This window comes from Lepidochelys kempii, chromosome 1 (genome assembly GCF_965140265.1).
Source record: "Lepidochelys kempii isolate rLepKem1 chromosome 1, rLepKem1.hap2, whole genome shotgun sequence".
NCBI lineage: Eukaryota > Metazoa > Chordata > Testudines > Cheloniidae > Lepidochelys > Lepidochelys kempii.
In genome coordinates, this window is record NC_133256.1 from 155,435,886 (window position 1) to 155,463,653 (window position 27,768).

The 27,768-nt window shown below is 44.7% G+C and overlaps 1 protein-coding gene across 2 annotated transcripts; it reads right to left on the minus strand.

The window, feature by feature from the left end:
• Positions 1-11,785: 11,785 nt before the first annotated feature.
• GATD3 (glutamine amidotransferase class 1 domain containing 3) lies at positions 11,786-27,365 on the minus strand. Of its 2 annotated transcripts, XM_073359133.1 has the most exons (7): positions 26,999-27,365; positions 23,141-23,193; positions 21,893-22,006; positions 21,412-21,531; positions 15,787-15,879; positions 15,234-15,390; positions 11,786-14,579 (listed from the first exon to the last, which is right to left on the minus strand). In XM_073359133.1, exons 1-7 carry the CDS (start codon positions 27,362-27,364, stop codon positions 14,451-14,453), a joined length of 1,032 nt encoding a protein of 343 aa, XP_073215234.1. In that variant the 5' UTR covers position 27,365; the 3' UTR covers positions 11,786-14,450. The 2 variants fall into 2 exon arrangements, with proteins under 2 accessions (XP_073215234.1, XP_073215244.1); XM_073359143.1 differs by lacking the exons at positions 23,141-23,193; positions 26,999-27,365 and adding an exon at positions 22,561-23,096.
• Positions 27,366-27,768: the final 403 nt, after the last annotated feature.

Below are 27,768 nucleotides of genomic sequence, written 5' to 3' on the forward strand. Positions count from 1 at the left end.
AAAATTGTGTAGGTTCTCATAAAATACTCACCTTTTGGTTGCAACAAACCTGAAATTTCAACAAAAAAATAGACAAAGGAAAAATATTTGCTTTTGTCATAAATTTTCATGGGGAAACTATTTCCTCAATGGCTCTAACAGTTATATCTCCAGCAACCACCCATGGAAGAGGGAAGAACAGTCAATTTGTTGGACGTTGTCTTCCATTAGTTCTCTTGTTGGAACGCGCTGAGAGAGAGAGAGAGAGAGAGAGCACAAGCTCAGTTAAATGTCTACCTTTTGGTTTAGCTATTAAAGCGCTTCAGCAGCTATTTGCTGTTCTGTAAATAAACAAATACTTTTTTCACTTTTTTTTTCTTTTTTAAAACCTCAGAGATTCTCTTTGTCCTGGGGGTGACTGTACTAGCACATTGGGGCTCAAAGAGAGAACTCTTCTGGGCCAACAGCAGGGAGCTTCAAGCTGGTCCCGGCCCAGAAAACCCTTGTATCTTATTCTACCTCAAGGATTTATTGAGGACCACCAGAGGTTAAACAGTTGTTTACCTGACAGAACACAATTCTCCTTCTGGGGAAAGGATGAGAGAAAGAACAAACTACATGGTGACAGCTGTTAGTCATGTTGCTTAATATACTGCTGGAAAGCACCCACCTACTACAGTGATCAGGGCAGGAGAACGAACCTACACCAAGTACAATAAAATAGAACCTGGTCTTCACAGAGAAGGACTCTGGCCCATATAATGGTTGGGGAAATGTCTCCATAGGCTGAACTGTTTAATAATTATTGCAGTTTAAGGAATGTAAATAAAAGATCCTGGCCTGGGACCCTAGGAGGTCTCTGGTATATCTTCTTTTGTCACTATTGTGGTTTTGCCAAGGGTCTAAACAATATCATCACCACAGCAGTAGAGAGTATCTCATTATTTGTTTGGTCTCCAGTGTCTCTCTTGTGAAGGGAAATATTTCAGATCTGTTACAATCCCCTATGCTATCTCTTTACTGGGGTGAACTCAGAAACCTGCAAGAAATGTTTCAAATAATTCAAAATGCAAAAGATAAGAGTGTAAGTGATTTAAAAAGAAATCCTATAATACATTGATATCAAACATAGCTGTACAACTCAATGGAAATTTGAAGTTCATTCACTGCCACGTTCAACAAAGGTGTTAACATTTGTTTACATTTTAGGGGAGAAGTTACCAGAGGTGAAAGTAAGCCGGTACGCCCCGGTACAGCGTACTGGTAAGAGCCAGTGCACCATACTGGGACCAACTTTCCCAGAGGGCAATTTAAAGTGCTGGGGTAGCGGCGCTGGCAGGGCTGCGGCGGGGATTTAAAGGGCCCCAGAGCTCCAGCCACCGCTACCGCCCCGGGCCTTTAAATCCCCACCAGAGCCCTACTGCTGAAGCCCTGGGGTAGCGGTGGTGGCAGGGCTCTGGTGGGGATTTAAAGGGCCCTGGAGCTCCAGCCACCGCTACCGCCCCGGGCCTTTAAATCCCCACCGGAGCGCTACTGCTGAAGCCCTGGGGTAGTGGCGGCAGGGCTCCAGAGTGGATTTAAAGGGCTGAGGTGGTAGCAGCGGATGGAGCCCGGCCGCTGCTACCCCAGAGCTTGGGAAGCAGGGCTCGGGGCTTCGGCAGCCGCTACCACAGCAGAGCCCCAGACCCTTTAAAGCTCTGCCAGAGCCCCAGGGTAGCGGTGGCAGCCGGGAGCTTCCAGGGCTCCTCAGTGATTTAAAGGACCTGGGGCTCTGCTGCAGTAGCAGCAGCTGGAGTCCTTGGCCCTTTAAATTGCCCCCAAGCCCTGGGGCTCCCAGCCGCTGGTAGCTCGGGGATGATTTAAAGGGCCCCGGGCTCCCAGCCGCCACTATCGCAGCTGGAGCCCTGGCCCTTTAAATCTTGATTTAAAGGGCCCAGGGATTTAAGGCCCTGCCTCTTCTGGTTGAGGCCACGCCCCCTGCTCAGGACTCCAGCGTACCAGTAAGTCCTCTAACTTACTTTCACCCCTGGAAGCTACCCTTCATTTTAAAAAATGACTTGTTCTGTCTAGAATGACTGAAGCCATAACTAGTAGACTGCCAGAAGCTGGATAGGAATAGGAAAGTGTAGTTGACTTCATTTCTGAGGTGATACAGAAAACGGAAGGGAAAAGATAGGAAATACGTGTAATGGGCAACATGGGAAGGTGATTGCTAATTGTTTACAGATGTTTTCTCCTCTTTCAGGTCAAGCTCAGGATTTACCAAATTGTCCTGGGGATGCAAAAGCCCTGGATATTCTAGCACTCTGTTCTCACTTCCTGATGGTGTTGGTGGTTTGGACCTTGTAACTGTGAAATCAGGGCTTTAGTCTGCAAACTTCTCCTGGCAAGTGACTCTTGAAGCACAACACCCATCTATAAGGGTTGCACAACGACTATTCCAGAAGCCACAAACAACAAGGCATCACCACTTGAAAACTGGCCTTATATTAGGCACCTATTACCATAGTTTGGTGCTCAAATAAGCAACCTTATTTTTCAGAGGCACTGGCCCTCTGCAGGTCCAAGTGACTTCAGTCAGAGGTAACGAGCTTGCTTTGTCATCTATCTTCAAGAGCCGAGCTTTAGGCCTCCACATTTGAAAATTCTAGCCATACAATTTTCTTGTGTGTTTTTTGACGACAATTTTGAATCCAACTAAGGTTCACAGTGTTATTAGAACTGTCCTTAATATGATCTTTCACATAAGATTGCATGTGCTTTACAAAAAGGAGAAGTAAAAGAAGGAGAAAGCGTAGCTGTATTATACGTCAGAGAAAAACTGGAAGTTGTGGGGGTGGCTGCCTTTGTGAAAATCAAGGGTGGAAACATTGTGACAGGAAACTGGAGGCTGTGAACTACGATGCCCCTTTTTCACTCTGATGCATCAACTACGTCATCAGTACAAAGAAACGATCCATTCAATCAGCCCAAGGAGAAGTTGTTGGCAAAGGATGTTAAAAAAAGCAAACGATTCCAGAGGAAGAGTGCTGCCGACTACAAATAAACCAAAGACTCTAAAAGGCTCTAGGCTGTGTTTATCACTCTGCATTCCATTATTTGTTTAAAGTGTCCACGGTTTAAGGAACTAAAACTATTATCCATGTCTATGGGGATTGCATTGCCTTACTCCTTAAAATGCAGATATACCTGAAGATGTAGTCTTGCACTTTTTAAAGTTGAAAGTAGCTTCCAACTGATAAGATAAAGAAAGGACAGTATTTCTTTGACAGCCTAGTGCCATTGCAACTGCACTACTGTGTAGCTGTGAACAGGCTAAGGAATCTCTCACCCGGGCTGGAAGGGAGAGTGTGAAAGTGCCAGTCAGGATATGTCTACACAGCAATGTAAGCGTGGGCTCCTGGCTCAAGCCTAAGCCCCCCTTGTGTCCACATACTAATTGTGTTAACCCAGGGCTCGAACCTAGGGTCCCAGAAGCCTGCAGGGCTGGAGGGTCTGAGCAAGTGTTAAGCTGGGACCTAAGGTCAGAGCCCTATTGCTTTCCTGTGTGTACAAGACCCCAGCTTGACTTGGGTCCTGGAAGTCCTCTGGATGTGTCCCAGAGTTCCTTGGGGCAACTTCCTTAGTCATCTCTGTGCCGACGATGTGTGGTGCAGTCTATTTCAAACATATGCCACGCTTCCCTTTGTAAAAGGCAGCCAGTCAGATCAGCGTTAATCCATCATCATCTGAACACTGGTCTTTGAGCACACTATCAGAGAACCTGCAGCATAAGTGCTGACTGTGAGGGTGCTGTGGGGCTCAAGCACCCCCCCACCCTAATATGGGGTGCTCAGCACCTACAGAGATGGATTAATCTTTTGTGGGCCCTGGCGCCTGAACCAAGGCTCTGCCCTGAGGCCACACCACCACTCAGCTTCTCCCTCCGAGGCCCCATGTGGCCTCTTCCACTTGAGGTCCCGCCCATGCTCCACCCCAAGACCCCAGAGAGGGCAGGTGGGAGGTTTGGGAGCAGAACAGGCACTAAACAGCTGCCCTGCAGGGAGGGGGAGTGGTAGAGCTCCCAGCTCAGCATGGCCTGGGGAGGGATGACCCCTAACACTCTGGCCGCTCCCCCTCCCTGTCGGGCAGCCGTTTAGTCCCTGCTCCGCTTTGTGGTTCCCACTGGCTGGGCAGCATGCACTGTCAGGGTGGTGAGTAGGAGCCAGCCCGAAAACCTTCCCGCAGCCTCCTGCGATGGTGGCTTCAGCAACAGCTCTTATGTAGCGCTTGCCCAGAGCAGAAGCAAAGCTGACAGGTGGGAGGTGGCTCCTCGCTGCCAGGATGTTGGGGGTCATCCCTCCCCTGGCCATGCTGAGCCGGGAGCTCTGCTGTTTCCCCACCCTGCAGGGCAGCCCCACGCTCCCAGACCCCTCCTGCCCTTTGAGCTGCATGTGTAGGAGTGCCCAGGCAGCATGCATGGGAGAGGGTGGGAGCTCAAAACTTCCCCACAGCCTCCTGGGCATCTCTTATCCCTGCCACCAAGGATGCAGCAGGAGCAGGGATAAAGTATCCCAGGGGGAGGTGCTGGAGCACACTGCACCGCAAGCCCTGGGGAGGCACATCATTGCTCGGCAGCCAGCAGCAGCCAGGTGGGGGGTGGGAGGGGGTGTTTTTCTTCTGAAACCTACATTTTATGTCAAACTTCAAAACAGACAAAAATAAATAAAAAATGAACCAAACAAAAACACTTTCACTGAATATCCCAATTTAAAAAATTAAGAATGGCAAAGTTTCATTTCAATAGTTTGACAGTCCTGAAGAATGATGTCCTGATTATCCTCAGAATTGGTGCACATGGGCATTTTCCTGCCCATATGATTCAGCCTAGAGGTGGAGAGCCCCAGTCTCAGATCAATGGTAGTTCAGTATAAAGCCTCCTCAAACTGCAGTCATTCTACTGAGACAGCCATCAGAGAAACTAGTTTTGCAGTTTCTGTACTCGTTATGGGCACCTGAGTCCCATCAATAGCACCCTCACAGTAGGAAACAGGATGGGCAGTAGAGTTTTCCACAGTGCAACACATTCATAGGGCGGGAGGGAGGGGCGCTAGACACTCTGGGATAGGATTACTTTGACTCAGACCTGTGCACTGCAGTGTGGATGCCCGAGCCTAGGTTTGAGCACAGGTCAGAAAATCCTTAACCTAGGGTTAAAATGCAGTGTAGATGCTCAAACCCAGGGTTCTCTGACATGGGTCAGATGACTCAAGTCCCACTAACCCTAGGCTTACATTGCTGTGTAGATATACAGTAACTTTTGAGCATCCCTGAAGTAGGGGAAAGTGGCTTATAAGCGGCAGGATGTTTTAAGTATACACAAGTATTTTTTGCTACAGCTGAAGTCACTCCACTCTCCTTCATAAATAAGGCACCCAACTGGTTGTATTTGCTGGGAAGGAAATGGAATAAAATAGGAAGCCTGGAGCTCAATCCTGCATCCACTGAAAGGAATGATACCATTGACTTCAGTGAGTGAAAAATCAGACCCCTGCTGTAGGGAAAAGCAGATGAAACTCCAGGCATTCTGAGTCACTGCTAAGGTTAGGCTGAGCTGGAATTTATACCCCACTGGTTGAAAAGCAGACAGCTATAGCTGATAGATGTATTTAACAACAAAAAGTATTTGTTATGTAAGTGTATGTATTTTGATTGTCTGCCTGTATTCCAGTCTTCTTATGTTGCCTGACATCTAAGATTGTAAACTCTTCAAAACATAGCCTCGCACCTTGTAGGAAAGGCTGGAATACAAATAAACTATTACTCAATCACATGCCATACCAACACTTCTCTGCTGACCCCATCACCTTCCACAGAATTGAAGCTTTTTGAGAAGTTTCTGGCTGTGAACAAAAACTGGAACTAACATAGGACTATCTTCACAAGTCTGGTTAGCTACACAAGCCATAGCTCTGAGAGGTGTGAGCGGCCTCCCTTCATCACAACAGAGTGTTAATTCTAAAATCCCATGACAATTAAAAGGCCATTTTTTAAAAAAAGCAGTCCATATATGCAAAAATACATACATTTCCAAGTGCAAGTAGCATGATTTTACATATACATGAGTTATCTGGGCAAGCAAATGAGCAGACCAAAATAGCTGTTTACCTATAAAAACTAGCATGCAATCACAATAGCTTCACAAGCAAAAGCAGGCACAAACTACAAGGTCATTTTGGATGCTTAAATGAACTCTTTTCTTTATTCAACTTTCCCCAAAATGTCAACACTGTTAATTGCTTATCTAATGGTAATATGACATTAACAGACAGCTGTTTTGTTGGAGAAGTTTGGGAATATATATAGGTAGAAACTGAATAGAGCACCATCCTTCCTCATCTGGCCCCACGGTGAGCTACCTGTACTCTCAGAACAGGTGTAATGACAGAGAACAGACCATTCTGTGCCTCAAGCCTCCCAAACCTTCCGCAAGAACTAGAGAGAGAGAGAGAGAGAGAGAGCTTTTAAAACTCTAAAATGGACTGAAACAATTTATCCATTTAAAAACTCAGTATCTTAATTTTGCTGACCTGAAGTTCACCAGTGGCACGGACCTCCATCTGATACTGGGAGACCATACTCAGATAAATTAACCTGTCAGATTAAGTAAATCTCCAGGCAACCACTGTGAATTTCTATATAAGTAGTTGCATGGAGACAGGAGCGCAGTTTTTATTCTTCCTGCTTATTAATTTTAGTTGCAGTAAGATACAAGTAAACAGAGCAGAAGTTTTATTGAAACAAATTGTTCATTTTTTCAGCTTGTATATTATTAAAGTTTAAAGACCTCCCTTTTGTAACTAACTGATTACATGCTTTCAGAGAGTTCAAGTAGTCTTATCTTGATATGCGAGGAGTGACACTTGCCACCAGCATCAAAGGAATGCCATTATACAGCAATGTGTGGGAATTTCACCAGTTTCAGAGAGCCAGAGCATAGACAGTGTTCCCTCTTTTTCAGTCACCAGTCAAACCAAGTGAGTGGACAACTATTAAAAACAGACAAACAAGATTTTTATAAACAAAATTCAAGAAGCAGAGCAATGTGCAGCGAGCATATTCTCTAAATCTACCCTCATTCCATTTGCTTTTGTTTGGGGGGTGTCCTAAGGCTATCTCCATTTCTTCCTACTTCATACCTTGTCAAATACAAAGGGAAGGGTAAACACCTTTAAAATCCCTCCTGGCCAGAGGAAAAACCCTTTCACCTCTAAAGGGTTAAGAAGCTAGGATAACCTCACTGGCACCTGACCAAAATGACCAATGAGGAGACAAGATACTTTCAAAGCTGGAGGGGGGGAGAAACAAAGGCTATCTCGGTATGTGTGTTGTTTTGCTGGGAACAGAAAAGGAATGGACTCTTAGAACTTAGTAACAGGTTTCAGAGTAACAGCCGTGTTAGTCTGTATTCGCAAAAAGAAAAGGAGGACTTGTGGCACCTTAGAGACTAACCAATTTATTTGAGCATGAGCTTTCGTGAGCTACAGCTCACTTCATCAGATGCATACTGTGGAAACTGCAGCAGACTTTGTATACACACAGAGAATATGAAACAATACCTCCTCCCACCCCACTGTCCTGCTGGTAATATCAGGACAGTGGGGTGGGAGGAGGTATTGTTTCATATTCTCTGTGTGTATACAAAGTCTGCTGCAGTTTCCACGGTATGCATCCGATGAAGTGAGCTGTAGCTCACGAAAGCTCATGCTCAAATAAATTGGTTAGTCTCTAAGGTGCCACAAGTACTCCTTTTCTTTTTAGAATTTAGTAAGTAATCTAGCTAGATATGCCTTAGATTCTGATTTCCTCAAATGGCTGAGAAAATAAGCTGTGCTGAATGGAATGTATATTCCTGTTTTTGTGTCTTTTTGTAACTTAAGGTTTTGCCTAGAGGGATTCTCTATATTTTGAATCTGATTACCCTGTAAGGTATTTACCATCCTGATTTTACAGAGGTGATTGTTTTACTTTTTTCTTCTATTAAAGTTCATCTTTTAAGAACCTGATTGCTTTTTCATTGTTCTTAAGATCCAAGGGTTTGGGTCTGTGTTCACCTATGCAAATTGGTGAGGATTTTTATCAAGCCTTCCCCAGGAAAGGGGGTGTAGGGCTTGGTAGGATTTTGAGGGGAAAGACGTTTCCAAGCGGGTTCTTTCCCTGTTATATATTTGTTAGATGTTTGGTGGTGGCAGTGATAAAGTACAAGGGCAAAAGGTAAAATAGTTTGTACCTTGGGGAAGTTTTAACCTAAGCGGGTAAAAATAAACTTAAGGGGTCTTTCATGCAGGTCCCCACATCTGTACCCTAGAGTTCAGAGTGGGGAAGGAACCTTGACATACCTCTTCCACACACAGAGGTTCTTTTAACAGACCACACCCTTCTAGAAAAAGACGACTAAACGTAACTTCCTTAGTTCTTCAGAGAATTGACATTGACCTATAAAAGACATGACCTTCTCCTCAGATGCTACAAGCCCGGGAAGAGGGAAAGGCGAGGAATCAAATGTAAGACCCCTCTCCAACCTCATTACAAACAAAACCCTACAATGATACTCAGACTGAGGCTCAAGAGCTGCAAGTGGCTCTTGAATGTGTCTCTTGCTGTTCTTTATAGCACATAGTAAAACAATGTGTGATTTAATTATTAATCAAACTAAGTTATTAACCAATCATGATGCTTTCAGTATATTATTAACCAATTGTAGTTGATAAAATAATAATACTTGGTCAGTCAAAAACTAAATATTTCCCATCATATTGTTTAAATATGAATATATAGTACTATAGTAAATGAAACAATGCAGTCGCACTACTCTGGCTCTTTTGGGTAATGTGGATTCCTAATTTGGCTCCTGAACCACTGAAGGTCTGAGTATCACTGCCCTACAACTAGGCTGCAAATGCATTCTTTAAGGAGGAATCGGGCTTCAATTTGTTTTTTCTTTAACTAAGTGGAAAGCAATGTTTACTATTTTACCTTATTGTTTCAGTGCCCCAAACGTCAATATCCAAATAAAAACATTATAAGGGAAAGCAACAGCTAGACTACAAAAAGAAAAGGAGTCCTTGTGGCACCTTAGAGACTAACCAATTTATTTGAGCATCAGCTTTTGTGAGCTACAGCTCACTTCATCGGTTGCATCATGATACATCCGATGAAGTGAGCTGTAGCTCACGAAAGCTCATGCTCAAATAAATTGGTTAGTCTCTAAGGTGGCACAAGTCCTCCTGTTCTTTTTGCGAAGACAGACTAACACGGCTGCTGCTCTGAAGCTAGACTACAGCAGCTTTTCAGTTGAAGGAAACCTCCGTCCCATAAGACTGTTCAGAAGGTGCCCCCTGCTGGCAGCTAACATGTCTGAAGATTGTCTCATTGTTTCTATACTAGCAGGAAAGCAAAGCTTTCGTCCTGACCCATAATTTCATCCTTAGAAATAAGCACAGTTTCCAGCTGTTGGGAGTGAGACAGGGCCAAAGCTTCAAACTGCAGAGAAACTGGTATCACAAGCTCAGGCCACAGTGGATTTTTTTTAACGAGAGAACCCAAGACTACATGTTTACACGGAACACTTTGCAGCTCAGACCTTGCATATACATGCATCACAGTGAATAATGTTGCACCTCCTCCCCACCCACTCTCCCAAAAAGTGTAACGGAAGCATGTGGCAAGAGGATCAGTTAACCATAGTCCCTATCCATCAAACATATTTAGATACGTGAGCTGCTGGAGAAGCCATGCTAATACTGGACTAAACTGTTCATTTCAGTGATATAAATCAGCTCTCAAAATATTTTGTCCGCAGACTGAAAACAACATTGTCTATGGACAAATTATTGTGTGTGTAAATGTGTGCCTGCCGGAAGAGGAGCAGGGAGAAGGGGGAAGACTTGATAAACACACCTCTGAGTTCTGATGATAGTCACGTGCTCAAGTGTACTTACCATGCACCTTTGACCACCTCAGCTGCACGGTGCCCACCTCTGGAAGAAAGGTTTCAGAGTAGCAGCCGTGTTAGTCTGTATTCGCAAAAAGAAAAGGAGGACTTGTGGCACCTTAGAGACTAACCAATTTATTTGAGCATGAGCTTTCGTGAGCTACAGCTCACTTCATCGGATGTGAGCTGTAGCTCACGAAAGCTCATGCTCAAATAAACTGGTTAGTCTCTAAGGTGCCACAAGTACTCCTTTCCTCTCTGGAAGAAAGAATAAGCTTCTAGGCATCTTCAAACAGCCACCATTTTGCAGAGAGAGGGGAAAAAACCAATCCTGCCAGAGAGGCGTTTCCTTCTTCCTATTAATCCCCCACCCACAACACATGGACTTTCCCTCCAAAATTACACTTGGGTAAAAGCCAGGGTAATAGTAAAGTCCTGCAATAGCAGCAGGTTTAAAATCTCATCTCACAAGAACCAGAAAGGGTTTTGTACTGTACTCATCACTGTGCAATCTTGAGTGCCTCACAAGTAAATAAAAGATTCATTCTTTCGTCTTTGGTTCTTTCTCCCTTACCTCTCCTTGGTGCTGAAGGGATGTTTTAAAATGCATTTCTTGCTGAGGGCAAGCATAGTGACAAGTCTTGTCTTTGTGAAGGCAGTGAAGCTAATTTTCCTCCTTATCTCCACACTGAAGGCACTTCCACAACTGTGCGCCAGTCCTGAACAAAGCTCTGTCCCCAGCACTCATGACTCCCTCTCCTTTTGCAGGTGGCTCCCTTATTCATAAGGAGCACAGTTGTCATTAAAAGGTCTTGTTGACTTACAGCTGGGTTCCCAAGTAAGAGTCCCAAGCTCATGAAAACTAAGAAAATTAGGACAGTGACCTTGATCCATTGTTAAATGGGCTCCAGTACAGAAACAAGAACTCCAGGGTGAGGTGTTCTCTTCCACTGCTGCTGCTTACCAGGTACACTGTTGCATTCCACACTAGCTGGAGTTTTAAGGGCTTGTATGTTTATTCCCAGGCATAGGGCATTGCAGCAATCCAACTTGGAGGTCCCAAAGCCATGGATCACCATGACTAGGACTGCAACTGTCCAAAGAGGGCATAGTTGAAAGAAAAGAGTGACTTCCAGAAATCCTATTTGGGTAGCTACATTCAGTGAATTAACCAGGACTGAAGAGCTGTACATTGGCTTGATCTGTGGCCTCGTTCTGCAATGACTGGTGGTGCTATAGGGCTAGCTATTTCTTCAAAATATCTCCCTTTCTCAAAAAGATCACCTCTGTCTAGCCCGGAGAAACGGAAGCTTTATTCCAACAGAAAGGAAAGAGTCCTGAATCTGCACTACAGCTACCTCCAACGGAGCTGCAGGTATGAAAAACCTTAAGGTACAACAGCCTTCTTGTGGTAAGACAAGAAGCTAAAGAGAAACCTCCACCTACATCCCTGGGAGATGTAGTGCCATAGAAGAGGTACACACACAGTCCTGTAGAAGACAGCGCAACAGCTGTCACTGACTGTAGGAGTTCTCACTAATCCTAGGAGTTCACTGCCCCTTCTACAGGCAAAGTATTGGAAGTTTTGCAGTGCTGTTTATAGACTATTCTTTTTTAATTCCTGCACATGTAAGGAAGGCACACATTTAAGAACATGCTTAAAAAGTTCCTTTTATACAGCCCCTTCTTCTAGAGCTTTCCCACTGACTCAACATTTAAAGATAGTTAGAACATTTCATACCCTCAATAAGGTTCAAACCCTGCCTTCTCCCCACTAAGATAACCCCATATCTGTAAAAATAAGTTGATCCATAAATAAATTTACAAGAGAAACATCTGGAAGCAGCCTTTATTTGTAGTCAGCTACATGAACACAATGTCTTCCACTTCTATTCTTGCTCCTTTGATAACTGACGATTTCCTACATTTTCTACACGCACAAACCCAGCATTGTAACAAATCATGAGCAACATGAAGTTTCCTAACCTCCACCCAAGCACACTTAATAATATAATCTGTATGTAGCTCTTGTTTTTAGCTTCCTGAGAATCTCCATAAGAGAGGATACTATTGAAGCTCACAATTTTGACTATTAAGGTGATCAGCGTGAATAGTGCATATGCTTGTGGTGCAATTTCAAAACCTCAGCTCACGCCAGAGATGTACTTGACAAAAATGTTTTGTATTTTTAAAAAAATGCTCTAATAGAGAAAATCTCTCTTCCATAAAAGTACTTTTCTTTTCACATCTGCATTGATTAAACAAGGTTAAGAACATAGTTTTTCAAACTGAACCGTCTTTTTTACAAAGGAAAAGCATCTTCTTAAATCCCCACTGCTCTCCAGTCAAGGGTACAGATAGTATTTATGATACCTCAATGCAATATCACACAATAAACCTTAAATCAGACCGCATCAGAATCTAAATGAAGCTCATTAGTTTAAATTTACAAGAACCACCTTTAACTGAAACACCCACTACGATACATATATTCCCTGGAGCATACCTCATACATGACATTTTTGTTAACTTTATGTACATTGTTTTACTGTAGTATTAAAACCACACACAGAAAATTTCTGTAGCCACATCAAAACCAGTTTAGTTTTCTTAACAGGGACAGCAGGCCTAAAGTCTAAATAAGAATAGCACCAATAAGCAGAACAATGTATATTCATATCATTACATCTCAGAGTAAACAAATTAGCAGAGTATGTGCTGGCAAAAATATTCTCAAAATCCATGTTGTAACCTTTTAGGATCATTGTCATAATAGGACAAAAGAATTGGTACTCTTGAAAAACAACTTCATGTACAGGTCTTAAAATTCCTGTTGATTAAAAAACACAGGGCAAATGTATTTGGAACATGGTTCTTGTCTGTGAAAAGCAGGTGCCCATGGGGCACAAAGTTCTGTTAAGTCAGCATCATTTTTCTGTGAATAGAGTGAAAGACAGACAACTTGGAGCTGAAAGAGAATAGAACGCTATGCTGGCCTATAAAGGGAAAAGTTAATGAGGCAGGAAGAAAAAGAAAAATAAGAAGTGAACAGACAACATTTAGGAAAGAGATGGAAATGCTGAAGGTTGTTGGACTCTATGAATCAGTAAAGGCTCCTTCAAATGCAAATATTCTATGATTAAAAGAGATGCGGGAAAAAGGTAAAAGAAAATAACTAGACAACATTTAATTAATTTATACCTCATTCTTCTTCCATTTGATTGTATTTCGATGAAGTTGCTCTGTTAGTCTGGAAAGGGGAAGGTGGTAACCGCACTGGAGTCAGCCTGTTGCCCATTGCTAGGCAAGTAACTACGTTCATGTGGAAGAGATCTTTAAAACGTACAAGGCACTGTAGCTGATACTTTCCCCTTGTTTCAAGCCCTCTTTTAGCTATGAAAGGCCTATTGTGCAGTTAAATAAGGAGAGATTCTTCAAAATGCTAGGGCATTAACAATAAGGTGTGTCCTGCTGTTGACACACAGATTTATTCATATTTGGAAAAAGCCCAACTTTTAAAACAGAAAAAAAGCCATGAAAGGAATATGGAAAGGAGGGCTATGCAACACAGTATTTTTAATTAATGGTGAGTTAACCACGGGGCATAGAAATGACTGTTTCCACTGGCTACATCAGAGCTGATCCTGACTTTTACCTCACGGACATAGGAAATGACTGTATACGCAGCAAACTATTGCAGCCTTGCTTGAAACACACAGATAAGTGTGTCTCTATTGTTCAGTCCTCTTAAATTTCTCTGTTCCCAGATCCCAGCAATTTCTCAATGCCAAAGTTCAGACTGACACACCCAGAAAACTAAATACAATAGCTGTTTCAATGCAAGGCAGCTAGACTAGCCAGGAATGCATTTTAACATAGCTTTCCTCTCAAAGAACAGCAGTCAGCAGTAACTTCACTCCCCACATCTGAATGGCAGTCAATCCCATAGCAGCTGTATCTACTCCTCGCAATAGCAATTGAACTGGTGCATTTCAACCACACTATGCAGCCTCTGAAACAGAACTGTGAAATCTACAAAGCAATCCAGCCCTATGCTCAGTCCATTGCTCCAAATATTCTGACTCCACAGTATTCATGTCATTTGGTTTTCATGTGTGTCCCTAGTGTTTTTCAAAGGGATGGAGGGTATTTTTGCTGGAATAGTATGCTGGCTGGTCTCAGAACATTCTCACACAACCCGCACCAATTGTCAAAGTCCAAAAAATTATTTAGGTTACAGGATGCATGACCTTTACTCAAAGAGCCAGTCAACAGACCCTTTTGTTAGGATGTGCTTGGAAATCAATGCATTTATGTACCAAACGTTTTTGCAATCTCTGAACAGAGCTGGGAATCAGACTGTCAACTTTATGTCTGTGGTTTATAAAAGTGCTAATGGGGCAAGCAGGGGAAATATGTTTCTATTGATGCATGATATTTCTGGTATTGTACATTTAATTTCCTAAAGCTTACTATTATTATTATTACAGTATCCACTTCATTTGCCTGTTAATTTCAGCACACCCTTTACCATGGCCCCAATACCATCAAAGATGTGATGTAATTCCGTTTCACACATAAATGCTGGGGTAGTAACCATCTTGTTATTCACGTCTACATGAGCTTCGTGGAAGAGAGTTAAGGAAAACACAGCCAACCTAGTATTTGCAGATGCTGTCTGCAGAATGAAACATCACCACCTACATCTTCAATAAATATCTTCCCCAACCCCCAAGTAATGTAAAGGTGGTCACAGTTGTAGCCTCAGAATGGAGATGTTCTACTTATTTTTTCAGAAATACCAGTATTGTATCAATGGGGAAAAGAGTATTAATGATTACATGAGAAGATGGGAAACTCCTTGCTTAGAAGTTAATGCTTCAGGGTAAAGATGTCTTGGTCACAGCTTTAGACTTTTGGAAAAAGAAAGAAATGAATTTCAAACAAAACTGACTAGTTATGGGGTCCTTTTCCATTGATAGATTGTACTTGTAGGCCATTATATATAGCACTTCTGACTTAACCGCTGCACTGGTTGTGCCAGAGGAATTTTCAGGCAACAACTGAGCACCATGTGTAAGGATTCAGCCACACAATTAACTTGATAAATCAATGGGAATAATGCTGCCTAATCCACATGTATCATACTACAGTATAGTCCTACCAGACTATCAACAGTTAAGCATCAACTCTGTGTATTTTTGCAACTGTGCTGACTTATACATTAAGAATAGTCATGTCCCTCAACACTTGATCACGGATTATTAATTGGAAAGGATATAGTTACTTCTTTTACACAGTGTTTTCCTCCCAGTGCTTTAATGGCTATTGCAGTTCCGGCATAAGGCCATTTCCCACCTTCCTCTTCTTCATGTCCCACAGTAACTTCAGCACCAGGAAGTACTTTTGCAGCCAACACTGGTGAAATGCAGCACAGGCTGCAAGAAAAATAAGAAAGGTTACTCCAGTGAGACTACTTCTTAAAAGAATGAATTATAATTATGAAACTTCAAATGCACATATATGTAAAGATCATAAAGTCAAACATGAAAAAGTAATTTCTTTCCAGCTACGTCAGGCTTTTCCTGGCAAGCAAGGTAAACTTTTTCTTAGCTTCTCTTTCTTCCTACCATCATGAAAGAAGATTTTTTTTTTTAAATGAACCACTAATAAATGCAAGGCTGAATACATTTTTTCTAGCTCAAAGACTAACATCCACCCACTTACCTAGCATTTGTTTTATCTCTGCTCTCACAGAAATTATCAACTACACAACAGCACTTTCAATTGCTCCTCTAAATGTACCATACCCAATGCTCCTAGAATGTACATACCCAATGGGTTTCCCAGCTTTGTGGAACTCCTTTAGGACACGTTCAACCTCTCCATTCACTTTGCAATCCTTCCCATCCACAGCAAAGGTGGAACTGCCACGACAAGAAGCTTTCGTTAACACCTCAATATAATGCTATGACTTTATATGTGGACACTCAGAGCAGCTCTCAATGGACATCAATAATGGAAAGTGGATACTAACGCTTCACTGCGTCAAGTAACAAATTATAAACTACAAATCTTAGCTTTAACTAAGTACTAAGTGTTCTAACATTTTGCGGAAACAGTATAGCAATGCTACCAGATTTTCAGATCATTACCAGAACAGAACAAATAATTTCTTATGACGACACAGCAAGGAACATCCTAGAAGAAGCCATTTCATAGAATCATAGAACCACACGATTAGAAGCAGTGGTGAGCTGGAACCGGTTTGCAACGGTTCGCTAGAACCGGTTGTTAAATTTAGAAGTCCTTTTAGAACCGGTTGTCCCTCACGGAACAACTGGTTCTAAAAGGGCTTCTAAATTTAACCGGCCAAAAGTGGCGCCTTAGGTGCCAACTCCACAGGTGCTCCAGCCCTGGAGCACCCAAGGGGAAAATTTGGCGGGTGCAGAGCACCCACCAGCCACTCCCCACCCCCGGCCCCAGCTCACCTCACCTGAACGTGCCTCCTAGGGGTGGGAGAGTCCCTCTGGCTCCTAGGGGTGGGAGAGTGGAGCTGTGGGGGGGAGCAGGGGGAGCGGCCGCTCCCCCCACTGATCACATCAAAAGTGGTGTGTTAGGTGCTGACTCCATGGGTGCTCCGGGGCTGGAGCACCCACTGGGAAAATTGGTGCGTGCAGAGCACCCACCAGCAGCGTCCCGCTCCCGACCCAGGCTCACCTCCGCTCCGCCTCTACCTCCTCCCCTGAACGTGCCGCTCCGCTCTGCTTCTCCGCCCCCCACCCCAGGCTTCCCGCGAATCAGCTGTTCGCGCGGAAAGCCAGGGCAGGCTGAGAAGCAAGCAGCAGCTTCCTGCTCAGGCCCAGGGAGGCAGAGCGGAGGTAAGCTCAAGGGAGGGGGGGAGGAACGGACGGATGAGGAGTGCCGCCCGCGGGAACGTGCGTGCGCGCAGGCGAACCGCTCCCCACCGCCACCCTTGGCCTGAGCAGGAAGCCGCGGCCTGCTTCTCAGCCCTCCCCAGCTTCCTGCCGAACAGCTGATTCGCGGGAAGCCGGGGCGGGGGAGGGGGCGGAGAAGCAGAGCGGGGCGGTGGTTTCAGGGAAGGAGGTAGAGGCGGAGCGGAGGTGAGCCTGGGTCGGGAGCGGGACGCTGCTGGTGGGTGCTCTGCACGCACCAATTTTCCCAGTGGGTGCTCCAGCCCCGGAGCACCCATGGAGTCAGCACCTAACACACCACTTTTGATGTGATCAGTGGGGGGAGCGGCCGCTCCCCCTGCTCCCCCCCACAGCTCCACTCTCCCACCCCTAGGAGCCAGAGGGACCTGCCGGATGCTTCCTGGGAGCTGCCCCAGATAAGCACCGCCGGGACCCACCTCACCCCCCAGCAGGTGCCTCTGGCTCTTAGGGGTGGGGTGGGCACCCACTACGGTGGCCCACGAGACTCTCCTGCCCGGTTCTGGGGGCAGTCAGGGGACAGGGGTCCGGGACAGGGGTCCTGGGGGGGGGTGGACGTCAAGGAACGTGGGGGGGGGGTGGATGGGACAGGAGTCCCGGGGGTTGGACAAGGACCCCCTCGTGGGGTGAGGAGGGAACCCGTTGTTAAGATTTTGGCAGCTCATCACTGGTTAGAAGGGACCACAAGGATCATCTAGTCTAACCCCCTGCCAAGATGCAGGATTTGTTGTGTCTAAACCATCCAAAACAGATGGTTAAAAAAAAATACACTCAAATTTCTCAAAAGAATCAAAGAGAATAAGAAGACTAATTGGTCACAAGACACATGGGGTTTCACTTGGCTAATCCATGAACTTTTTGAAAGGAAATTATTTAGTGATTAGTTTAATACTATCCCAACACTTTCTATATAGACTGAGGCAGAAAGAAGTAAGAGAAAGATACTGAAAATGATCTAAAATTAAAAGTTTTATAAACTTCACTACTTCCCTCTATTATGCCCCCAAAACCACCACCACACCACCACAGAGAAAGGAAAGGTTTTTTTTTAATGTGGCGTGTAAGCACTAGAACTGCTGCCTAGTTTTGGTGGGAAATTTTTCAGTGTGGAATTTTCAGATTACAAAATGGCACACTAACAATAACAAGAATCATGTAGGGAAACCCCCGCACACCCATCCATGTGCAGCACTGAAAATGTTATACTATGGAAATCCCCAAACAATTTGAAAGAAGTCTTCCTTAGCTCCAATGGCTCTCAACCTTTCCCAACTACTGTACCTCTTTCAGGAGTCCGAGTTGTCTTGCGTACCCTCAAATTTCTCCTCACTTAAAAACTACTTTCTTACAAAATCAGACATAAAAATACAGAAATGTCACAGCACACTAGTACTGAAAAATCGCTTACTTTCTCATTTTTACCATATAATTATAACTAGGGCTGTCAAGTGATTAAAAAATTAAGCGGGATCAATCGCACTGTTAAACAATAATCGAGTACCATTTATTTAAAGATTTTTGGATGTTTTCTACATTTTTAAATATATTGATTTCAATTACAACACAGAATACAAAGTGTACAGTGCTCAATTTATATTAGTATTTTTTATTACAAATATTTGCACTGTAAAAAACAAAATAAGTAGTATTTTTCATTTCACCTAATACAAGTACTGTAGTGCAATATCTTTATCATCAAAGTTGAACTTACAAATATAGAACTATGTACAAAAAAATTGTATTCAAAAATAAAAAATTGTAAAATTTTAGAGCCTGCAAAAGTCCACTCAGTCCTACTTCTTGTTCAGCCAATCACTTAGACAAACAAGTTTGTTTACATTTGCAGGAGATAATGCTGCCGGCTTCTTGTTTACAATGTCACCGGAAAGTGAGAACAGGCGTTCGCATGGCACTGTTGTAGCTGGCGTTGCAAGGTATTTACATGCCAGATGCGCTAAAGATTCGTATGTCCTTTCATGCTTCAACCACCATTCCAGAGGACATGCATCCATGCTGATGACGATTTCTGCTCAATAACAATCCAGAGCAGTGGGGACTGATGCATGTTCATTTTCATTATCTGAGTCAGATGCCACCAGCAGCAGGTTGATTTTCTTTTTTGGTGGTTCAGTTCTGTAGTTTCCGCATCGGAGTGTTGCTCTTTTAAGACTTCTGAAAGCATGCTCCACGCCTCGTCATTCTCACATTTTGGAAGGCACTTCAGATTCTTAAACCTTGGGTCGAGTGCTGTAGCTATCTTTAGAAATCTCACATTGGTACCTTCTTTGCATTTTGTCAAATCTGCAGTGAAAGTGTTCTTAAAATGAACAACATGTGCTGGGTCATCATCCGAGACTGCTATAACATGAACTATATGGCAGAATGTGGGTAAAACAGAGCAGGGGACATACAATTCTCCCCCAAAGAGTTCAGTTACAAATTTAGTTAATGCATCATTTTTTTAACGAGCTTCATCAGCATGTCCTCTGGAAAGGTGGCCGAAGCATGAAGGGGTATATGTATGTTTAGCATATCTGTCACGTAAATAGCTTGCAATGACAGGGGGACAGTGTGGCACAGTAAGTAAGGCATTGGACTGAGAATCCAGAAACCTTGGTTCTGTTCTCAACTCTGCTACTGGCCTGCTGGGTGACCTTAGCTAAGGGGCATGGCTACACTTGCAGATGTAGAGCCCTTTGAGTTAAACCAGTCTTCGGAGAGAGCAGTAGGGAAAGCGCTGCAGTCTGTCCACATTGACAGCTTCAAGCGCACTGTTGTGGCGGCACTTGCAGTGGCATTGGGTGTGGTGCATTATGGGCAGCTATCCCAGCATACAAGTGACTGCAACGTGCTTTTCAAATGGGGGAAGTGGAGTGTGACAGGGATTGCGTTGTGGGGGAAGAGAAAGAGGGAGTTTTTGGGAGGCTGAGAGCATGTCAGCATGCTGTCTTGTAAGTTCAGACAGCAGCAGATCCCCCCTCCCGGCCCCTCTCTCTCTCTCTCACACACAGCATTCCATAGTAATGGTTGCCTTGTCTCGGAGCAGATAAGCATGCCGGCTGTCAGAAATGGAGCTTTCAAAGGGCATATCTGCATTCCTACAGTGATTCAAAAACAATGAGAAGAGTGGCCACTTGACTTAAGGGGATTATGGGACATTTCCGGAGGCCAGTCAGAACGCAGTAATGCAACATCTCGTTCACACTGACACCCAGGCGTTGTAGCCAAGGCACAGCAAACGTTATTCCACTCGCCGAGGTGGAGTACCAGGAGCGCTCTACGTACCTTGCCAATGTGGACGGGTAGTAAGCTAGGGGGCCCGGGACTGCTTTAATGCACTCTAACTCACAAATGTAGCCAAGCCCTCAGTCACTTCATTGTGTTGTTTTTGCGGGCTCCAGTGGTGCAAAGGGTTAGCGCACCTTACTTATAGAGCAGTGCTGCATGGAGTGATGCTGAGGTTGTGAGTTCAAGCCTCATCTGGAGCACCAGTTGTTTTTTTCTTGGGAGGGTTGTGAAACACTGGAATGGGTTACCTAGGGAGGTGGTGGAATCTCCTTCCTTAGAGGTTTTTAAGGTCAGGCTTGACAAAGCCCTGGCTGGGATGATTTAGTTGGGGATTGGTCCTACTTTGAGCAGGAGGTTGGACTAGACCTCCGGAGGTCCCTTCCAACCATGAAATTCTGTGATTCTATGACACCTACAAAAGTGCCATGCAAATGCCTATTCTCACTTTCTGGTGACATTGTAAATAAGAAGAGGGCAGCATGATCGCCTGTAAATGTAAACAAATGTGTTTGTCTTAGTGATTGGTTGAACAAGAAGTAGGACTGAGTGGACTTGTAGGCTCTGAAGTTTGACACTGTTTAGTTTTTGAGTGCAGTTATGTAACAAAAGAAAATTTACATTTGTAAATTGTACTTTCACAACAAAGAGATTGCACTACAGTACTTGTATGAGGTGAACTGAAAAATACTATTTCTTTTGTTTATCATTTTTACAGTGCAAATATTTATAATCAAAAATAATATACTCTTGGATTTCAATTACAACACAGAATAAAATATATATGAAAATGTAGCTAAACATCCAAAATATTTAATAAATTTCAATTGGTATTCTATTTAACAGTGTGATTTAAACTGCGATTAATCGCGATTAATTTTTAAAATTATTATAACATAAATCAATTAGGAACATAAATATCGTACTTTCATTTCAGTGCATAGTACATAGAGCAGTACAAATAAGTTATTTTCTGTATGAAATTTTAGTTTGTACCAACTTTACTAGTGTTTTTTATGTAGCCTGTTGTAAAACTAGGCAAATTTCTAGATTAGTTGATGTACCCCCTGGAAGACCTATGCATATCCCTGGTTGAGAACCACTGGGGTAGACTATGTAAATTAACATATTTTACAAAAAGGCCACTAACTGTTTCCTATTATTACTGTCTGAGTTATGCATAAAGGATTTCTGTATCACTTTACTTAACTTGGCACTCACAGGTTTTTAGCAGCTCCGAATCCACCAGGGAATATCACAGCATCATGGTCCTTTGTACTAAGTTTAGCCAGGTCTGTGATTTTACCACGAGCAACCCTTGCTGATTCCACTAAAACGTTTCTTGAAGAACAAGAAATAAAGCAATAAGAGGAACGAAGCCAGTGCATACAAGTGCGGTGAAACTGTGTAAGAAAAGGGTGTTATTTTTGAAGAGTTGAAAATAATGACCCTGAATAACTACAGCTACAGCTGCTTCTGAAACAGAACTGGAATATACAGTACCCATGAGCCAAGACAAAGTCACAAGACAAAGAATCTAAGGTTTTCTCACATACAAAATATTAGTAGGCATGAAGTTAAACACTTTGGGAAAATTGCTACTAGTAAATATTTAGCACAGGGCATAACTCCTGCAGCACGTCCCTGTGGCACAAGCTCAAGAAGCAGGAGCCATCTTGTGCAAATTAAATGTAGCTCTTACCTTGATTCAGCCTCAGTTGGTTGTCCTTTGCTGTGGTCAATAACATGCATCTGAGGAATATCTGGGGCATACATCTGAACTTCAGCTCCCCCACGACTCAGGTGAACCAAAATACTACACAATAGGTAAAAATATGATGAAAGCCTTAGAAGAGAGGGAGTCTTAAGGAGCCAGTTAGAGAAGGTTTTTATCTGGCTCTGACTCCTACCAGAAATATATTATGTTTTGGAAAACAGTACTGACAAAGTAGCATAAAAAATGACCGCAAAGTGTCAGTTTTAGAGAACATATAGGGCAGGGGTCCCCAAACCGTGGGGTGCGCCCCCCCTAAGGGGGCGTGGAGGAACATTTGAGGGAGTGACCGCAGCAGGACCTGGGCCAACGCCCACAGGGAGTGGGAGGGAGCACCACCCCAGCCCAGCTCCACCTCTAGCCACAGCTCCTCGCCCATTCCCAGTTCTGTCCCCAGCTCTGCCTTCAGCCCACATGTTCCTCTGCTGACCCAACTGTGTGTGGGGAGGGGGGGGGGCACACAGACAGACAGATTCCATTACTGGTAAGGGGAGGGCTGCGACAGGAAAAGTTTGGGCACCAGTGGTATAGGGCATTTATTATAGTCTGTAAAGGGGGGAAGTGAGGTGGAAGACTAGATGAGCTTCAGTTGTTACCTTAAACCCCTTTGATTGCCATGTTATTTACTCTTGTTATAGAAATCAGTACAGTCTTCCTTCAGAACTGTAAGAGGAGTCCAAATGTCTCACGAAAGGGCATTAAGATCAATGTCCCATTATCTGATATACAGTGTGATAGGTTAAACTCAATGTGAATATTAACAATCCTGGCACTGGAACTTGGCCCAGAAAGGTGATTATGAAATAAGTGAAGTCTGTGGTCTTGCTTCCTAAGCTGCAAACGCTAGAGCAGCAGCTAGCGTTGCTTGGGAGAGAAGGATTGTTGACCAATAGCTCGTTGCTCTGGCTTAGCATGTGGTGGTGATGGAGTCTGCCCACTTCTCCTCATCTGGAAGCATCCAGTATGAGAACTTAAGGACCATAAAGCTGAGACAAAATGGTGGATTTTCATGGGGTATGGAAAGAATCAACCCTGGGAGAAAACCACACACCATCAAGGCTCTTCCAGGGTAGTACCGACACCCCTGGGAAACTGGAAATTAATTAAATAGAATAAAATGCTCTAATCATGTGAAGAATACTTTTCTGGACTCTGCAATAATGCAAAGCTGCTTACGCTGAGGCCTCATGGATTTCCGTACCATCATACACACCACATCCAGACAAGACCTGCAAAGAGAAAATCAAACACAATATTTCAGACAAAATATGTATTTTTCTGCATCGGTCTTCACTGCAGAAGATGTGGGGGAGATTCCCACACCCATCCATTCTTTTCAGGTGATAAATCTGAGAAAGTTACCCAAACTGAGATGTCAATACGGGAGATTTCGGAACAAACTGATAAATTAAAGTGTCACTGGGTCCAAATGGTATTCAACGAAGAGTTCTGTAGGAACTCAGATATGAAATTGCGGAACTACTAACTGTGGTAAGTAATCTATAGCTTCAATCTGTACAAGATGACTGGAGGGTAGCTAATGTAAGGCCCATTTTTTAAAAAGGCTCCAGAGGTAATCCTCGCAATTAGAGACTGATAAACCTAACTTCAGCACCAGGCAAATTGCTTGAAATGACAGTAAAGAACAAAATTATCAGACACATGGATAAACACAATATGTTGGAGAAGAGTCTTTTGTAAAAAGAAGTCATGCATCACCAATCTGTTAGAATTCTTTGAGGGTATCAACAAGTATATGGACAAAGGTGTCCCAATCAATACGGTGAGTAAACTTTCAGAAAGCCTTTGACAAGGTCATCACCAAAGGCTCTTAAGCGAACTAAGCAGTCGTGGGATAAGAGGAAAGGTCCTATCATGGAGCAGTAACTGGCTAAAAGATAGTTTTCAGAGTAGCAGCAGTGTTAGTCTGTATCCGCAAAAAGAAAAGGAGTACTTGTGGCACCTTAGAGACTAACCAATTTATTTGAGCATAAGCTTTTGTGAGCTACAGCTCACTTCATCAGATGCATTCAGTGGAAAATACAGTGGGGAGATTTATATACACGGAGAACATGAAACAATGGGTGTTACAATACACACTGTAACAAGAGTGATCAGGAAAGGTGAGCTATCACCAGCGGGGGGGGGGGGGGTAGGGCGGAGGACCTTTTGTAGTGATAATCAAGGTGGGCCATTTCCAGCAATTGATAAGAACATCTGAGGAACGGCGGTGGCGGTGGCGGCTCAGGCAGAGACAAACACCTACAAGATCTCTATCAAGCATTCTTACAACTACAATACCCACCTGCTGAAGTGAAGAAACAGACTGACAGAGCCAGAAGAGTACCCAGAAACTACCTACTAGAGGACAGGCCCAACAAAGAAAATAACAGAACGCCACTAGCCATCCCCTTCAGCCCCCAACTAAAACCTCTCCAACACATCATCAAGGATCTACAAGCTATCCTGAAGGACGACCCATCACTCTCACAGATCCTGGGAGACAGACCAGTCCTTGCTTACAGACTGCCCCCTCAACCTGAAGCAAATACTCACCAGCAACCACAAGCCACACAACAAAAACACTAACCAGGAACCTATCCTTGCAACAAAGCCCGTTGCCAACTCTGTCCACGTAGCTATTCGGGGGACACCATCATAGGGCCTAATCACATCAGCCACACTATCAGAGGCTCGTTCACCTGCACATCCACCAATGTGATATATGCCATCACGTGCCAGCAATGCCCCTCTGCCATTTACATTGGTCAAACTGGACAGTCTCTACGTAAAAGAATAAATGGACACAAATCAGACGTCAAGAATTATAACATTCAAAAACCAGTTGGAGAACACTTCAATCTCTTTGGTCACTCGATTACAGACCTAAAAGTGGCAATTCTTCAACAAAAAAACTTCAAAAACAGACTCCAACGAGAGACTGCTGAATTGGAATTAATTTGCAAACTGGATACAATTAACTTAGGCTTGAATAAAGGCTGGGAGTGGATGGGTCATTACACAAAGTAAAACTATTTCCCCATGTTTATTCCCCCCCGGCTGTTCCTCAGACGTTCTTGTCAACTGCTGGAAATGGCCCACTTTGATTATCACTAAAAACGGTTCCCCCCGCCCCACCGGTAATAGCTCACCTTACCTGATCACTCTGGTTACAGTGTGTATGGTAACACCCATTGTTTCATGTTCTCTGTGTATATAAATCTCCCCACTGTATTTTCCACTGAATGCATCCGATGAAGTGAGCTGTAGCTCATGAAAGCTTATGCTCAAATAAATTGGTTAGTCTCTAAGGTGCCACAAGTACTCCTGTTCTTTTGGCTAAAAGATAGAAAACAAAGCGTAGGAATAAATGGTTGGTTTTCACAATGGAGAGAGGGAAGTAGAAGGGACCCCCAGAACCTGTACTGTGACCAGTGCAGTTCAGTATATTCATAAACAATCTAAGAAAAGGGCGAACAGTGTGGTGGCAAAATTTGGAGATGATTCAACATTACCCGAGAATCTTGGGCCAAGATAGTTAAGTTCAAAGCTGACTGTAAAGATTACAAAGAGATCTGACAAAACTGGGTGACCGGGCAACAAAATGGCAGATGAAATTCAGTGTTGAAAAGTGCAAAGTAACACATACTGGGAAAAATAATCACAACTATACGTACAGAACAATGGGGTCTAAATTAGCTGTTACCATTCAAGAAAGAGATGGATAGTTCTCTGAAAATTTTCACTCAATGTGCAGCGGCAGTTAAATAAATGAACAATGTTAGATATCACTACGAAAGGGGTAGATAATAACACAGAAAATATCATATTGCCACTATATAAATCCATGCTATGCTCACATGCTAAATATCGCATGCAATTCTGGTAACATGATCTCAGAAAAGATGTATTAGAATTGGAAAAGGTGCAGAGAAGGGCAACAAAGATGACTAGAGATATGCAACAGCTTTCATATGAGGAGAGATTAATAAGACTGGGACTGTTCAGCTTAGAAAAGAGACAACTAAGAGGGGCTATGAGAGAGGTCTATAAAACCATGACTGGTGTGGAGAAAGTGAACAGGAAAGTATTACTTACTCCTTCACATAACACAAGAACTAGGGACCTGATTAAATTAATAAGAAGCAGGTTTAAAAACAAAACAAGGAAGTTCTTTTTAACACAACACACGGTCAACCTGTGCAACTCATTGCCCAGGATGCTGTGAAGGCTAAAAGTACAACTGAATTAAAAAAAGAATTAGATCTATTCATGGAGGATATGTCCAGCAATGGCTACTAGCCAAGGTGGTCCGGGACGCAACCCCATGCTCTCAAGGTCCCTAAATTGCCAAAGACCAGATGCTGGGACTGGATGACGGGATGGATCACTTAAAATTGCCCAGTTCTGTTCATTCCCTCTGGGGCACCTGGCATTGGCCACTGTCAGAAGACAGGATACTGGGCTGGATGGACCTTTGGTCTGACCCACTATGGCCGCTCTTATATTCTTAAGCATTATGCCCTGTGTTAATACAGCAGTACCCGGAGTGGGTATCCTAACAGGGGAGAGGCAGAACATTTCAGCTCCAGGACTCTGCTTGGTGGGCGGCCAGTCTCCAACTAGCATTACCCTCTCCACGCTCTTAAAAGCCAAGTAATCTGTACTAATGGCACAAAGATTCCCGCTGGATCGCCACCCGCTGCAGAGCGGGATCTAACGAGGCAACTAACCCCGCGCACCCGGCACCCGCCCTAGCCCAGGCCAAGCAGAGGACACCGGGACAGAAGCAGGCAGCGAGAGGGTCACCTTGGGCTTATCAGCCGCCCGGGGGGCGGGGGGCGGTAAGGCGGCTCCCCGCCCAGCCCCCCAGCATGGGCTGCGCTGCCCAGCCCGCCCGGAGCCCAGGGCCACCCCGCCGCAGCTGGCGCTAAGCCCTGCTACGGGGCCCAGCTCGACCCCGGCCCGCCCCGCCTCGCCTCCCTGGCTGCCGGGAGCCCCCCGCCGTCCCGCCCGCGGCCGGGCCGCACCCACCACGGCCACCCGGGCCCCGCGCAGGCGGCGGGCGGAGCCGTGGAGCGAGGCTCGCCCGCTCGGGGCCGCCCGCAGCAGCAGCCGCGCCGCCAGCATGGCCGGGCTCAGGGGAGGCGCGGGCTGGAGTCGCCGCAGGGGCCCGGGCGCCGGGCGGGTGCAGCAGCGAGCCCCAGGGCGCGGCCGGCCGGGCCTTGCAGCCGCACAGCGCCGGCTAGAGGCGGGAGGTCCCCGCCCGCTGCTGCGGAGCCTGCTGCTCCGCCGGGGCCGGGCTTCGCCCTCTGCCTGCTCCGTGCTGGGCGTCTCAGGGCACCCGCAGAGCGCTCTGGGCGGGCGGGCCGGCCACAGGCACTCGTGCCTCGCCCCCATCCTCTCCTCAGCCCGCCCCCGCGGCCCCCTGCTTGGTGTCTCCGCTGGGGCCCGCCGGGAGCCCCACTAGCACCTGCAGGACTGCGAGCTCAGCCCGGGTAGCGTGACCAGGCAGCCAGGGTGAAAAATCCGGACGGGGGCGGGGGGTAATAGGAGCCTATACAAGAAAAAGACCCCCAAATCGGGACTGTCCCTATAAAATCGGGACGTCTAGTCACCCCAATCCCGGGTAGCAAGTGCTAGATGCCCAGCAGTAGTTGCAGGATCAGACCCTCAGATCACTGACCATCCCGACCTGCCTTTGCAAAAAGCACTGTATAAATTTAAATGAATTTTAATAATTATTCACATTGAAACTTGGTGCTAACCATTCAGACCCCTCCTTCAAAAATGCCCACAACCAA

What these genes read in the sequence shown, in the direction of transcription:
- GATD3 (XM_073359133.1), bottom strand. Translation starts at nt 27,364, where the DNA reads ATGGGGGCGAGGCACGAGTGCCTGTGGCCGGCCCGCCCGCCCAGAGCG. An exon ending in CCAACTGAGGCTGAATCAAG is followed by an intron (nt 21,532 to 21,892) that starts GTAAGAGCTACA and finishes TTGTTCTTCAAG; the next exon opens with AAACGTTTTAGTGGAATCAG. An exon ending in ACTGTGTAAAAGAAGTAACT is followed by an intron (nt 14,580 to 15,233) that starts ATATCCTTTCCA and finishes ACTCTCTTCCAC; the next exon opens with GAAGCTCATGTAGACGTGAA.